Consider the following 14,028-nt stretch of genomic DNA (forward strand, 5'->3'; position numbering starts at 1 on the left):
ACTGACTAAATTCTAACCATTATGCTATGATTCCCCTGCTGCTTAAGAATGTAAATTCACACAAGTGACAGTATTTCTGCCAAGCAATTTTCAGACAGCCAGTGGGTCTTATTTGTGAAACTGTGAAGGAAGAAGGCTGAATAATAAGTCTCTGAAATCTGGTTCCCTTTATATACGAGGTGGAAGCAGTGAAGTCTTGGAAATGACTGGAGTGTGGGAGCATTTGGGGGGCTGTCACTGGCGGCTCAGTGGACTGGCTGCCTCCACAGCTCACCTTGTTTTAAGATCTGCATATCGGTTATAGGTGTATTTACTTTGCAAAAGCTATTGTGCATTTTTACTTATATATACTCATATTTCAGTATAAACGTTCCTTAATAAAAAGCAGAACATCTCAAAAAAACCACCTCACCTTTGAAAAGGGCTGTTGGCTCAGTAGGATGGGAGGGAATTATAAGATTATATGAACCTGAGGGATTACAGAGCCCAGCTGATTCCTGATCTGTTCTTGTTTCCAATAGAGAGCCTCGTAACATTCTTTATCCATGTGTTTATCATTCATTCATTCATGGGAACAGAAAATTTTGTCATATATATGTATGTGTCACTATCTAGGGGCAGGGAGAAGAAGCATTCTTAACCCTCCTGTATGTAAGGCCAGGACCTTATAGTCAAACCAAGGAAATAGAAAAGACATATACCAAACAATTTAATTGTAGTACAAGGCGGGGAGCTGAAATGCATGAAAATGGCCTCCACTCTTTTTAAAAACCAGGTAAAATCAGTGGTATGGTCAGTAAATGCTTGAGTTGTTGAAAGAAGAGAGGCATTAATGTTGAAATGTACAGAGTGGTGAGGAGAACTGGAAAACGTGGTGGGGTGGGGGCAGGGAAGCAGAGAATTACAGGTAAAAGGAGAAAGGGGAACAGTGCCCAGTAGACAAGCCAGTTTGCCTTAAATCATATGTGACTGATCACGTGGACTTGGGACAAGGTTACCAGGGGCACAGCTGAAGTGAAGGGCCTACTGCACGAAGGTAGAGAAACCTGAAGTCAAGTCCAGCTTTGCTACTCACTACCCTTTCTACTTTGGACAAGTCACTTGAACCTTTCCCAGCCTTGGTTTCTGCATCTGGTGTATAGTAAGATTCATAAGACCCAGCTCACAAGCATATAGCGATGATTAAATTATAAAGGCAGATCAACATGCTTTGTAACCTGTAAAGCAGTATGCAAATAGGCCTTATAATTATTATCATTAATAGTGGTAGTAATGAGATCTGATAGGAGAAGCATAGGTTTAGAAGTTCTTTGAGTGTCTGGTTGTGACTCCAGTGTCTCCTCCTCAGCAGATCACCATCATTGAAATTCTTTGCTGTAGACAGCTGCCTCCTTATCTATGCTAACTTTGGCCTTGAAGAGCTCCCATGGTGTAGGGTATTAGGCCAATGTGCCTCTAGATGGTTAAGGTATCCCAAACTAGAATCCTGACTATGCATCTTAAACTGGTCTAATTTGACTTCAGGGGAGGGTAGCTTCCAGAAATAATAATCCCGGAGAATCTAACCAAAAAGGACTTCGGGGAGATGGGGAGGAGGGAGAGAGGTGACCAGGAGGAGGGAAGGAGCTATTTCTGGGCCACTGATGGGAGCACTGCCACAGGCTCTGCTCTCACTAGAAAGATGATGTTGGCAGGTACACAGCAGCACACGGGTGGCCCAGGAGTCCTCTGCTGATTGTGGGCTCTGGAGTCCCTGCCTGTCCTTCCCTGACAAAGATGTTCCCGGTCCCTGTTGAGTAAAAAAAGCTCTGTGCCCACATCTCAGGTTAACATGATCCCGAGGTGTCTGATGTGCTGGTTATGTGGTGCGAAAGGGCCACTGCCGTCTTTTAGAAATATTCAACATAAGATGTTTCAGGGCCAAAAGGAGACAGTGAGATTTTTCTGCTCAAATGCCATCCTGTTCTCTCTGCAAGTGGTCGAAATGCCCCTGCATGAACTGGATTTCTGATGCAGGTCCCCACACCTGTGTCTGCAAGGCATGGGGTCTGCCAACAGGGCACTCTGCCTCCCACAGAGTACCTGATGTATTTAAAAGTGCATCAGCCAAAAGACACATTCTTCAAACATTTGGATGGGCGAAACTTTCATCTCCCAATGTATGTATATTCTCTGCTAAACACATAGTTTTGTTAGTGATGCTGACAACACCTGTTTTATTGGGGCTGTATTTGCCTGACTCTCTCAGAAAGGCCACGTTCAGGCCTCCCCAGGGTGGGGCAGGGAACGGAGTGGGGTCTCAGCTCCCTTGCATCACCCCTTTGTTGTTCATTATTCAGTCGCTCAGAACTTTCTGACTCTTTTCAACCCATAGACTGCAGCACACCAGGCTTCCCTGTCCTTCACCATCTCCTGGAGCTTGCTCAAACTCATGTCCATTGAGTCGATGACCATCCCCCACTCCTATTCAGCCACCATTCCCTGCTCTGCTTGAACAAGGATGCCGGGCTTCTGAGCTGCAGTTACCAGAGCCCAGGCTTCATCCGGCACTGCTGGAGACAGAAGGTTGTAAATGTCTTCCAGTGGGACAGTGCCCAGCCAAGATGATAAAGGCTTGAAGCATAAACCACCTGGCTAGAACCATCCTGTAGTCTAGCAGTCACTTCACCCCTTATTATTCAGTTCATTACAGCGCCCTGGCCCTTTGGGTAAGCTGATGATGATTAAAATGTGGGCTTGGCCTCTCAGAATCTAGGGGGAAAAGACAAGCACCAATACAGCCAACCAAGACCTAAGGCGGATGGCGCCAGGTGCCATATGTAAAAGGTACAAAGGAAGGGATGCAGAGAAAATAGGCAGGAGAGACCTTCTTGACATAAAGACTCAAGAAAGAGCCTTAAGGGGATGCAGCATTTGAATCAGAGCCCTAAGAAAGAAACACAGAGCCTGGAGAACAAGTTCGTAAATAAAGGACAACCCAAATTCTGCCCCGGCTTACCCCCCACCCCCCGAGTGGCCACAACTGCCAGCTGGTGTCCTTCCCAAGCATTTACCAGGGACCTCTGTTTGGGTTTGTTTTCCCCTCCAGATGACAGGAACTTCTTGCGGCTGCAGAGTGATGGGCGGAGAGAGGGCCAGTACGCGCGACTCATCAGCCCACCGGTCCACCTGCCGCGGAGCCCCGTGTGCATGGAGTTCCAGTACCAAGCCACGGGCGGCCGCGGGGTGGCGCTGCAGGTGGTGCGCGAAGCCAGCCAAGAGAGCAAGCTCCTCTGGGTCATCCGCGAGGACCAGGGCGGCGAGTGGAAACACGGGCGCATCATTCTGCCCAGCTACGACATGGAGTACCAGGTGGGGTGGCGACGGAAGACGGTGCGGAGATCCGAGGGGATCCTTGTGATCTGCGTTTCAATATTTCAAAGGCCGTGCCCATTCATCATTAGGGAACGCGGTTAAGCGCCGCTGTTTTCATTGTGTTTCTCCCGTTGCCATGGCAACTAAATGACACTCTTATTTGTTATTCAGAATGTGCCTATCTCTACACCCAGACTTGGTTCTTTGTTCCTCCTATTGCCTTTTATACTGCTGAAATCTTCCCCAACAAATGTTTCTTCTCTCCATTTTATTTTAGATTGCTATCAGGTAGGCTGACAAAGGAACACAGAAGCCAGGAAAATAAACACAAACAAACCCCCCACACAGGAGCAAAGAGGCCCTGGGAACCCCTGAGACTCAGAGGAAGAGAGGGCAACAGCCTCCCCGCCCCGTCCCAAGCGTTCAGGTGGCTGTTGGTGCTTAGTGGTCAGCAGACCAGAGAGATTCCTAAATGAGTGAGTTCTCACCCTGCAGCTCCAGGAGTTGAATTCTATAATCTCTGCCCTCACAGAGCAAGAGACTGAGGCACAGATGGGGATGCGCAGCTGTGGCTGAAACTTGGGTAGAGTAGGCACTGTGGAAGAGGTGACTGAGAACCAGCCAAAGCATTAACCTGCTCCTCCCCAGACGAGAGGCAGCAACAGATGGCTGGTGAGGCAGCCAACTGCTCGCTCAGCTTGCCAGAGGACATGTGCTCGTTTGCAGAGAGAACCCGGGGAGGGCGAAATCGAGGGCTGACTGGAGACCACTGAGCCGAGAGGCTCCTGCATGCAGCCTGCAGTCCCTCTCACACTTGCAAAATAGCCTGAGTCCCACCCCTACCTGCCTTCCTACTTAGCAACCTCAATGTGTGGCGGAGCTACTCCCTGTTGGTATTTTTGTCTCACCCACTGAGATTTGTCTCACCCGGTGAGATTCTCTAGGCAGAGGGTCTTGTCTTCTTAGCTTTTGTAACTGTCAGGGTGCCTGGCACATAGTAGGTGCTCGGCAAACTAGTGGTGAAGAAAAATCACTTACCTGTTAGTTGTAATAATGGAGCTATAAGACACTGTTACCCCCAAGGTAATTCAAACCTGTACACTACATTCCTCACATTACCCCTACCTGCTCATGTCCTCTTGAGTTTCCAAATACCTGGGTTGAGCATTTGAAAGATTTGTGAGAAAAAGAAAAAAATCAAACATGGCTAGGGAAATTTCAACTCTCCTTTAAACATGCTCTGATTGTAGTCCTTTTAGTCAATAATTCTAGTTACTGGACAACAATGCCCACCACTTAGTTATATATATGTATTTTTTAATCCCCTTAAATATGCATTTGATTTCAACCAACTCATTTTAAATTGAGATTTCAAGTACCAGAGCCATGTGGTCAACAGATGTGTACCAGGTGCAGTAAGGCACATGTGCGTGTGCATGCACACACACACACACACACACACACAGATTTTAAGCTACAGTTAACAGAAAATTGGAAATCTTTGCACTGTTTGCACCAAGAAGCTCAGTTAACCCTGGCGCTTTTTCTTCCTGCTTCTAGATTGTGTTTGAGGGAGTTATAGGAAAAGGACGTGCGGGAGAAATTGCCATTGATGACATTCGGATAAGCACCGATGTCCCGCTGGAGAACTGCATGGGTATGTGAATATCTGTCTCTTCGTGTCTCCTCCGAGGCCTGGGATCCACAAGGGGAGGCAGCACCTCGTTTTCAAACACAGCTTTTCCCCCAATGGGTGGGGTAGCACCAGTCCATGCAGGAGGTGAGATGTGAGTTCAGTTAGAGCTTAGGCTGCAGTCAGGACAGGAGAGGTGTCAGATGAGGTGGAATGCTATACCCCTGCTCCCATTCAGAAAGGGACATACACTTAGTATATGAAGATTCCGGGTGCCAAGACCCCATCGTCAGACTCCAGGTTTTACCAAAGAAAATGCTAGAGGACAAGAGCAACTGCCAGTCAGAATTACATGCTGGAAAGGTTTGATGGATTTAATGGAAACCTTCACTGGTGAGCAGAAATAGTACATATGTTATATTGGAGTGATAACACAATTACCCAGGCAGTTCTTTTACATGAATGAATTGCAGGATGAGCCATGGCATGTGAAATAAGAATTCAGATTTTGCTTTGAAGCTAATATCTCTAATCCCCAACATGCCAGAGTTGTAAGATTAAACATTGCATGCCAAGTGACCAGCACAGGAAGGACACTGTCTCCTTGGGCAGAAGTGCTGAGAAGCCAGGTCATCTAGTTCACCCCATGGACCACCTCCCATCAGAGCCATGGACATTCCCAAAAGCAAGAGGAAATCCTGAGAAGGAAGGAGACCTACTTTCACTCCACAGAGTGACTGTAATAACTCACCAAGTGCTTTTCTTGGCACATGGGTCCCAGGGGTGTGTGTGCCTGATGATGTCAGAAGCACCTGGGACCGCCCTAGTCCCTTCAGGCAACTCTCGGGGCCCCCGGCATCTAAAACTAATCCAGGCTCTGAGAAAGTAATCAGTGGTAAGTGACTGATTACAATGCTTCAGGGACCCATTACTCTATAAAGGACTTTTTGTTCCAAAGCAACTTTGAGAATCCTTCCCACCTGGCCCCCATGACGATGATGTGTTAGACCCAGAGCCTGTGGCGGGCATGGGAGACTTTTCATGGGGTAGTATGAAAAAGCTTGATGAAACTCATCTTCATCATACACTGTGTTCACCTTATGTATTCCTCTCATCTAACTCAAATTTTTTTTTTTTCCAGAACCCATCTCAGCTTTTGCAGGTGAGAATTTTCAAGGTAAAAAAAAAAAGTTATTTTTAAATTTCTGCATGCCTTTTCCTTCCTCCCATGTGATGTGAATTTGGCGGAGGCGATAAGCCTCCAGATTTGACAAAGCTCCCAAGAGAAAAATAGATGCCACACCTCACCGCTAGATGGCGCCAGAAACACCTGTAGATACAGGGAATGGGCAATTGAGAGCCTCGCTGTCGCTGGTTTAATTAAAGTTTAGAAACCTATAATAGAGACAAATAGGTTACAGATAAACCTTTCAGCTTTGCATTGTCCAATGGAGAGCAATGAGGCTGAAAATGCATGAGTGGTGAGAAAAGAGAGACTGTGGGGAGACTGAACCAAAAAAAAAAAAAAAAGAAAAAAGTCAGTAGTAAATTAAAAGTGAAATGAGGTGGCAATGATTTATTTTTGACCAAAGATGGTTTCTTTCCAGTCACAGGGCACCAAGGCAGCAGTCTCAATTAACCCTCAGCGAGGTACACAGCTGTGTGAGGGAAGAAAGTTAGGGGAAAGACATGAGGAATGGCAGTCCTAAGTGGAGAAGGTTGCAGAAATCTGGAGACGGTGTCTGGTTAAGGGAAGAAGGAGGCTCATTTGGTGCCTGGAATTAGAGCACTTGAAATACAGGACTGAAAAATAGAAAGCGACATTTTATCCCTAATAAAGTAAGTAGAGAACAGAGCAAAAAAGAGAACAAAGCAAAACAAAAAACAAAAACAAAAAAAAGAGAACAGAGCAAAAAAAAAGAGGAATGTGGGATGCCTGCCTATCCCAGGAGGGAAAACTAACCTCCAAACTTGGGGGTGCTAAAATGCAGTGTATTTCACATCTCACCCTCTTTGGTTGACACAGCTGACGTTTCCACCCGGGTTCCAGTGCTAAGGATTTGGAAACCACTCTGTAAATGCTTCCCATGGGTTGGCCCGGGTGTATAAGCACACTCAGAGACACTCACCCACACCTAATAACAGAACCTAGTTTATGCAAACAATCCCAAGGGTTTCTGTGCCCTGTTTATATTGGCTGGCCTTAACCCCACAGGTGACAGCATTTCAGAGATAAGGGAAGTCATTTTTATATCTGAAGTCTAGACTCGTTATCTTCGCTCTCATTAATCTGTCCAGCTCCTGGCTGGACAAAGATGGATTCCTGCTTTGCCACCTAGATGTGCTCTCTGACTTCAAATCATCTCGCCCAATTTGCCACTCATCACCCACAGCACTAAGATGGTAGATGAGGGAGAGGGGGGATGGGAAACCTATCTAGAATATCGCTTGTTTCTTCCTCACCCTTCCTGGCCTCCCTGAGCCCCATCCCCACTCCCCACTGCACATTTTTCAAGAATTAAGAGTATTCCCGTGCATGTGTTGGTGCTCCTTGGGTGTGAGATTGTCTATTAACATGAATCTAAAAGTATCGGAAGGAAAAGCTGAGATCAAAACTGAACAGCTTGGATAACAGTTGAATTCAAGTTCTAACTTTCGGGACCCAAGGTAATGTTGATGCTGGGGAAGTATACTCTCTTATGTTGTTTCACGTGACTTTGATTGTTGAGACTCAAAGCTCCCAGAAAAGGCTGGTTAGGGCCCTCAGCCCCCACGGCAGACACTCTGCTGTGTGAACATGGATGTCTGGGGCCATGACTGACAAGTGCAGTGGCTAAGTGCTTTGCTTCTGTAAGTGAATAAACAAACCAGGGCACATGTGCTGTCGCAGAGGCTGTGTTTACCATGAGGCTTCACAGGCCAGTCGTGTTCTCTTGTAAAATATATATATAAATAAAATAGCCTCAGAGCTGCAGTGCTCATTTAGCCAAAATAAACACAGGGCTTAGGGACTCCAAGGTAAGAATTTCCAGTGTGCTTCCGATGGGCTGGTTTGGGGCTTAAGCACAGGCAGCCCTTGAGTGGCATGGATTGGCCCACGGCTGTGGTCTTGGGAAATAACAAGCATCTTTGGAAGGAGGAAACCAAACTCCAGAGACGTGGCTCAGGAGTCAAGGGCAGAATGGGAATTGAGAATGGACGGTGTCGATCGCGTCGGCAAGTTTTACATGGAACTCTGACTTGGTAGCCAGATGAACCCAGGGCCAGGGTTGAAGGGGGCTAAAGCCCCTCTAACTTCAGTAGACATCTCTGGGTTTTGACTTGAGCGAAACCTTCCATTTGGGAGAGGAAAGAGGACATTCACTCTACCTAACCTACTGACCTCTCCAGGTCAGGGCGGTGGCAGCCTTCTCTTGGTGGGAGAGTGAATGCCTTGGGAGTTAAACCAGGCTATTCACTCAAATAGAGAAGCAGAGAAATCAGGTTTGGGCAAGCAGGATATGGAAAGCTGATGGTGAAACCCTATTAACAACAGGCATATATTGTTAGTATGGTTTTTTTTGAATGTAGATTGTTTTTCTTTTCCATTATAAATTTACCATGAGACGGAAGCCATCTCATTCTTTATGAGAGGCCAATGTGTGCTAGGTAAACCTTTAAGGCAATGCAACAAAAGTGGCTTCTGGACTGAGGCTTATTAGATAGTCTTGATCTTTTATATTTTGAAGTGTCTTTCATTTTCTGCCTCTTACTCATCTCTTGCCATGGAACATTTTCTTTTTATTCGAATCACCTTGTGTTTTCTGCTTGGTATATATGCTTTGACTGTGTATCAGGATATGAGTCAGTAGTGAAGAGACACAAGCCACACTGAAAAAGAGAGCCATATAGAGAGGGGACAAGGAGGAGATGGAATGAATAAGCTGTGTTGTCATGTGATGTTTAAAAAGACTTTCTTGCTGTTGTTCTAAACAATGTAGCCTGGGCGTGCTTTTCTTTTCTTTTTTTTTTTTAAGCAGTGGCTATAGACATAGTGTCATCATGTATCTTTTTCTAGAATTTGAGCTTTAACAAATGAAAAACTGTGTAAAGCGTGGGGGTGGGGTGGAGAACTGAAAAGTGGTGTAATTAAGGTGATGGATTATTTTTTCTTAACCAATGCTTTCTTTTTTCAGTACGAGTAAAAAGAATAATAAGGAAGCCAGTAAAAAAATATAAAGCCCATAATCTGAGTTCTGTAGTTGTTTACCAGGTAGTGTTTTTTTAGCAGGTTGCAGTGGAAGCAAGAGCTCTTGTTCGTGTTAGAGGCTGTGGGCTTCAAACAGAGCAGGAGCAGAGAGACCCATGGGAGTCCCAGGCATGGGTGGTAGTGAGCGTGAAGGATTCAAAAGTGCCGCTTCAACCACTGATGGCTGCTAAGAGGAACATCAGTAGCTCCTGCTCACAGCTGTGAGCGTGGGTTTTATGTCTAGACCAGCTCTGAGGGCTGCTGGCCCTATCTCTTGGGCCTCTCTTCGTTCAGTCCTCTGGAGTTTTCATTCAGGTAAAACTAGGAGAAAGAGAACAGCACAGGTTGTCTCCTGGGCATAGAGGGGACCCATTTGGGGCAGTGACAGATGCCTAGGGTTTGACCCTGTGTCTCAGGTCTTCAGGTCTGTTTATTTCATACCAACTGGTCCATCTCTGCCATGTCTCTTCCCCATCTTTCCATCCCCGCCCTTATCCCCAGTTGATCTGCCAACAGGCTGCCTCCCTGAGACTTTGCTCCCCAGTGTAATGCCCCCTATGCCAGGGCACAAGACCTGGGATGAGCCTCAAATTCCCGTCTCTCTGGCATCCCTTTCTCCCACAGCTCTTGACTAGAAGCACTTGCAAGACGCAGTGAGGGTTAAATGGCATTCTCGCCGTAATCCTCTGATGAAAGGCAGAGAAGTATTCCCAGCCCCTGCCAGGGCTCCAGATAGGCAGCTGTGGGGTGTGACTCCTTCTCCTTGGCCCCCTCCCCCTGAGGTCCCCAGCTGCCAGATCAGAGCTAGGTGTTGCTGAGCCGGGGAGCCTGGGGATGAGATGCGTGTGAACCACTAACTGCCCCGCTGCTGTTGCTGCCCGAGGGGACGCCAAGGCTTCCTTTGTGAGATTCGAGCTGCAGAGGTCTGACACATCGCCCTGCAAGTTTACCATTCTCCTAAAACGCCGCCAGCATCGGTTTCTCTAAGGGGAGAAGGAAATTTTTTTCACTGACTTTTCCTCGCTCCAGGAACAGAAAGGACAAGCCTTAATTTAAAAGAAGTAATCTAAGTGCCACCAAAGAGAGGACAAGTGTTCAGACTTCAGGCAGCCACGGATCTGGGTTTAGGGGTGTCTTAGGCAGGTCTTGGGGTGGGGGGCAGGCAGCAGCTTTCCTACTAACTGAGTGGAAATCTCCCAATGACCGCCCCGCGCCCCCGCCCCGACACACACACACACACACACACACACACACACACACACAGTGAGTGCAAGGCAAATGAAGAGTCATTTCGCAGGGAGATTTTATACTTCTACATTCTTCCGAACAGATCTGTGGGCGTGACCACGTTCTTCGACCCTCTTCTATAAACTTCTCTAGAGAAGCCAGCTTTGTCTTTTGTTTGTTTAATCTCACAAATTAAATAAATGTTTTAACTGAAATGCCCTTTCTCCAGCTCTTCGTTTTCAACCTACACAGGCGAGACTGCAGACAGGCCAGGCCTGAAACAGTTCTGATTTGCAATGAACGCTTCTTCCCCTCTCCAAGAGAGATGATTTACGTACATTAGGTATCTTTCGAAACATTTCTCTTGGAAACCTGGGTGACTCCTCCAGGTCCGGAGGACATTTCATAAACTTAGCTGCAGGAGATGTTTTCGCTTTTTGGTGATTCAGTGAGAATTTAACTGAGACAATCCGCAGACAGGTTCAGACAGAAGAAAGAAGCAGAAAGGGAGAGGTCTGCTTCCTGTTCCACCCCACGTGGTTAGAGCAGAGTCTGCACACTTTTTCTGTCAGTGGACAGATAGTGAACATGTTGGGCTCTATGACACCCTGTGTGGCTGGGGCTCACTGTGTCTGTAGCACAAAGGCAGCCATAAGCCATATGTGATGAGGGTGGCTGTGTTCCAAAATGTACAGAAATAGGCTGAGAGCCAGATTTCATTTTCTGACCCCTGGGTTCCAGCACGGGCGGAGGATTTGGTCCACGTACTTCCAGTCCTGACCCCACCACTTCCCAGCCACATGTGCTTCCTCCGAAAGCTCTGGGCCATCTCTCGGGTTCCACTCTGTGCTGCCCCCGTCCTCCTCCCCAGTTTTCCTCCAGGCAAAACCAGGAGAAAGTCACTTATCCTCTCAGGTTCCCCACTTTCCCATCTGAGAATCATGAAGAATGAAGATGATAAGTAGTCCAATGCCTGGCACCCAGGAAGTCTCCACTCATTAGAGCGGTAGTTATGCTCACATTTCCCAGTTGCTTATTAATTCAGTAACCCTGTTTGCACAACAGGAATGGAAAGAACCTACCTACTGTGTAATTTTTTTTGTTATACTCCCATATCGCTTCTCGGCCTTTTGGCTAAGATCAAGTGTATTATCCTCCTGTGCAGGACTTCTTAGAATCTATTGTTTCTCAGAATTTAAATTCTTACCTTCGCACCACCCCTTTCTCCAGGCGGCTCAGAACTTTTACAGGCGGAACCCTACTCAACCTTGCAAATACACTTGGAATTATTGACTATTTAAATTTCTGTTTCTCATTATCTTACATGATGAGAAAACTGTATACAGAATTAGAAGGTGGAAATTCATGAAAAATAGAACAGGCATTGAAAGCATCTTTCAGTTGGGGGGAAATCAAAGTCTGTGAGTACATGGGGGAAGTTTGAACAATCAAAGGGACTCTTAAGGTGAGCACATCACCAGTGTTGGACAAAGTTGAAGTCACCTGCGTTTTTTCTCCCATCCTGGGGGACATGTCTCCAGCTCCTGAGTTGTGAAGCAATGGCCTGGGCATCTCATATGGCTGAGGGGGCAAGTGGGGCTAAAATGCAGCCACTTACCAGCATCTGCCCAAAGGGGGCACCTTTTTGCATTTTAATGTAGAGGCATGGTATGAGGTAACAGAATCTAACACTTTCCAAGAATAACTATTCTGTGAAGTACCATTAGGTCATCAAGGTTTTTTCAAGGAAGTCTGAATGTTGGTCCAATATGCATTCCTCCATTCAGCTGTCCACTCATTCATCTAGCCACCTTCCACCCCCGTACTCCATCTATCCATCCATCCATCCAACATTCCTGGGATTGCTGCCCTTATCTAGGAAGGTGCTCTGGAAAAGGACTTAAGCCCTACTGACCTTCCTTTTCTCTGGCTGGCAGACCACAGCCTCATTAGCATACAGCCCTTGAAGACTGCTGCAGAGCCAGATTCTAAAGCAGCAGCCTGTGGGAGTTGAGTCTCTCTAGCTGGAGAAGGTCCTAAGAAACTCTGGCCCCCAACTGCAGGTCATCAAAAATTGCCTGAGGGGAATGAGAGGAGGACTGTTAGCTGTATCCTCTCTTTTCTGACTGTCTTAACATTAAAAACACAAATTCACATAGTATATTTTCTCATTTCTCCAAACAAATGTCCAAGGAAAATGTTTAAAGAGCCAATATGATGTCATCCACCAAATGGCTTCTGTCACTAAAATTTTCTACATAGTGATCATTTCTGGGGAGGGGAGTATTAGCAGGAAATGGGAGGAAGGTTTTATGAGAAAGTGGAGTTTGTCTTCCAGAGCAGAGCAGAACTTGAGGCCAGGTTTCTAGCTCTGATTCTGAATCTGTAACCCACATAACGTGACTTCTTCTCCAGTGCTCAGTTGCTACAGTCATGTCTGACTGTATGCAACTTCCATGGACTGGTAGTTCACCAAGCTCCTCTGTCCATGGGATTCTCCAGGCAAGAATACTGGAGTGGATTGCCATGCCCTCCTCCAGGGGATCTTCCTGACCCAGGGATTGAACCTGAGTCTCTTATGTCTCTATCTTTGGCAGGCGGGTTCTCTACTGTCCCCTAGATCCTCCCCACCGTGCCCCAGCTTTGTGGCTATCATAAGCAACATTTCAGGAGTCAAGTGAAGAAGGCCTCAGCCCCAGCATGTTGAACCCTGGGGGTGGGAGATGAGGCAGTGTATTTAGTGTTGAGAACCAGCATTGTGGCTGAGGGAAAGCAGCTTTTTGAACTGAGACTATGTGGTGACGGTGGGGACGAGAGCAGTTGTGACTGTTTTATGCTTGACACAAATGAGTGCTCCTGCTTTGTGGTCTGGTCAGGCGCTTCAGAGGGGGAGTTAATCCCTGTGGACTCACTCACTCCCTTCCTTTCCCCTCATGGCTGAGCTGTGGCCTCATTAGAGGGTGGGTCTCACTGTGGAGCCAAGTGGAAATCAGAGGCAGACCCGAGGACACCCTTTGGGGAGAGGCAGGTGGCCCGGAGGAATCTGGAGTCCATGTCTGCACACTTTGTTGTTTCTCGTGCGTTCTTCTGAGCCCACATGAAAAGCCATCGGCAGGATGGTTGCCAGGCAGCAGATCCTCTTGGTGACCTGCATAACGAGTTGACACCACGTCCTATGACTCACGAGTTGGCCACTTCAAGGAGCCGTTTTCAGTGCCTTGCTTTCTCTTTCTGTTTCTGTGCATAATTTTCAATATGGTCACAAAAAGAGGGAGGGAGGGAGGGGAGGAGGGCTGGAGGGAGGGAGCTTTCTCAGCTACAGTAATGAAATTATTAAAAGGTGGAAATGGTCTGGGAGTGAACACAAATAGAGGAGGACGTAAGGAAGAAGACAGTGTAAAAAGGGGCGTGGTGGTGACCCTGGGGTTCTGGGATCCTTTCCACCCCAGGGGCGGCGGCTGCAGCTGCCAGGGTGTGTGCTGGAGACACATCCTTGTCATAGCTCCTCCCAACCCTGTGGCGCTTCTGATGGGCTCAGAGGCACCGACGAACCCTGTACCCTAGCACAAGGCGATTCCCTGAAACT

The 14,028-nt window shown here is 47.1% G+C and overlaps 1 protein-coding gene and 1 pseudogene across 4 annotated transcripts in view; both read left to right on the forward strand.

Annotated features, from left to right (window-relative positions):
- Window positions 1-14,028, forward strand: part of NRP2 (neuropilin 2) — a 120,532-nt gene that overhangs the window by 80,901 nt on the left and 25,603 nt on the right. For 2 of the 4 annotated variants that reach the window (XM_025278061.3, XM_025278063.3), the window contains exons 13-15: window positions 3,089-3,351; window positions 4,915-5,011; window positions 6,129-6,164. In XM_025278061.3, the coding sequence (XP_025133846.2) occupies window positions 3,089-3,351; window positions 4,915-5,011; window positions 6,129-6,164 (396 nt within the window). The remainder of the gene's footprint in view (window positions 1-3,088; window positions 3,352-4,914; window positions 5,012-6,128; window positions 6,165-14,028) is intronic. The other 2 variants (XM_025278062.3, XM_025278064.3) reach the window with 1 other exon arrangement.
- Window positions 11,557-11,665, forward strand: LOC112583130 (annotated as a pseudogene).

Source organism: Bubalus bubalis, chromosome 2 (assembly GCF_019923935.1).
Source record: "Bubalus bubalis isolate 160015118507 breed Murrah chromosome 2, NDDB_SH_1, whole genome shotgun sequence".
NCBI lineage: Eukaryota > Metazoa > Chordata > Mammalia > Artiodactyla > Bovidae > Bubalus > Bubalus bubalis.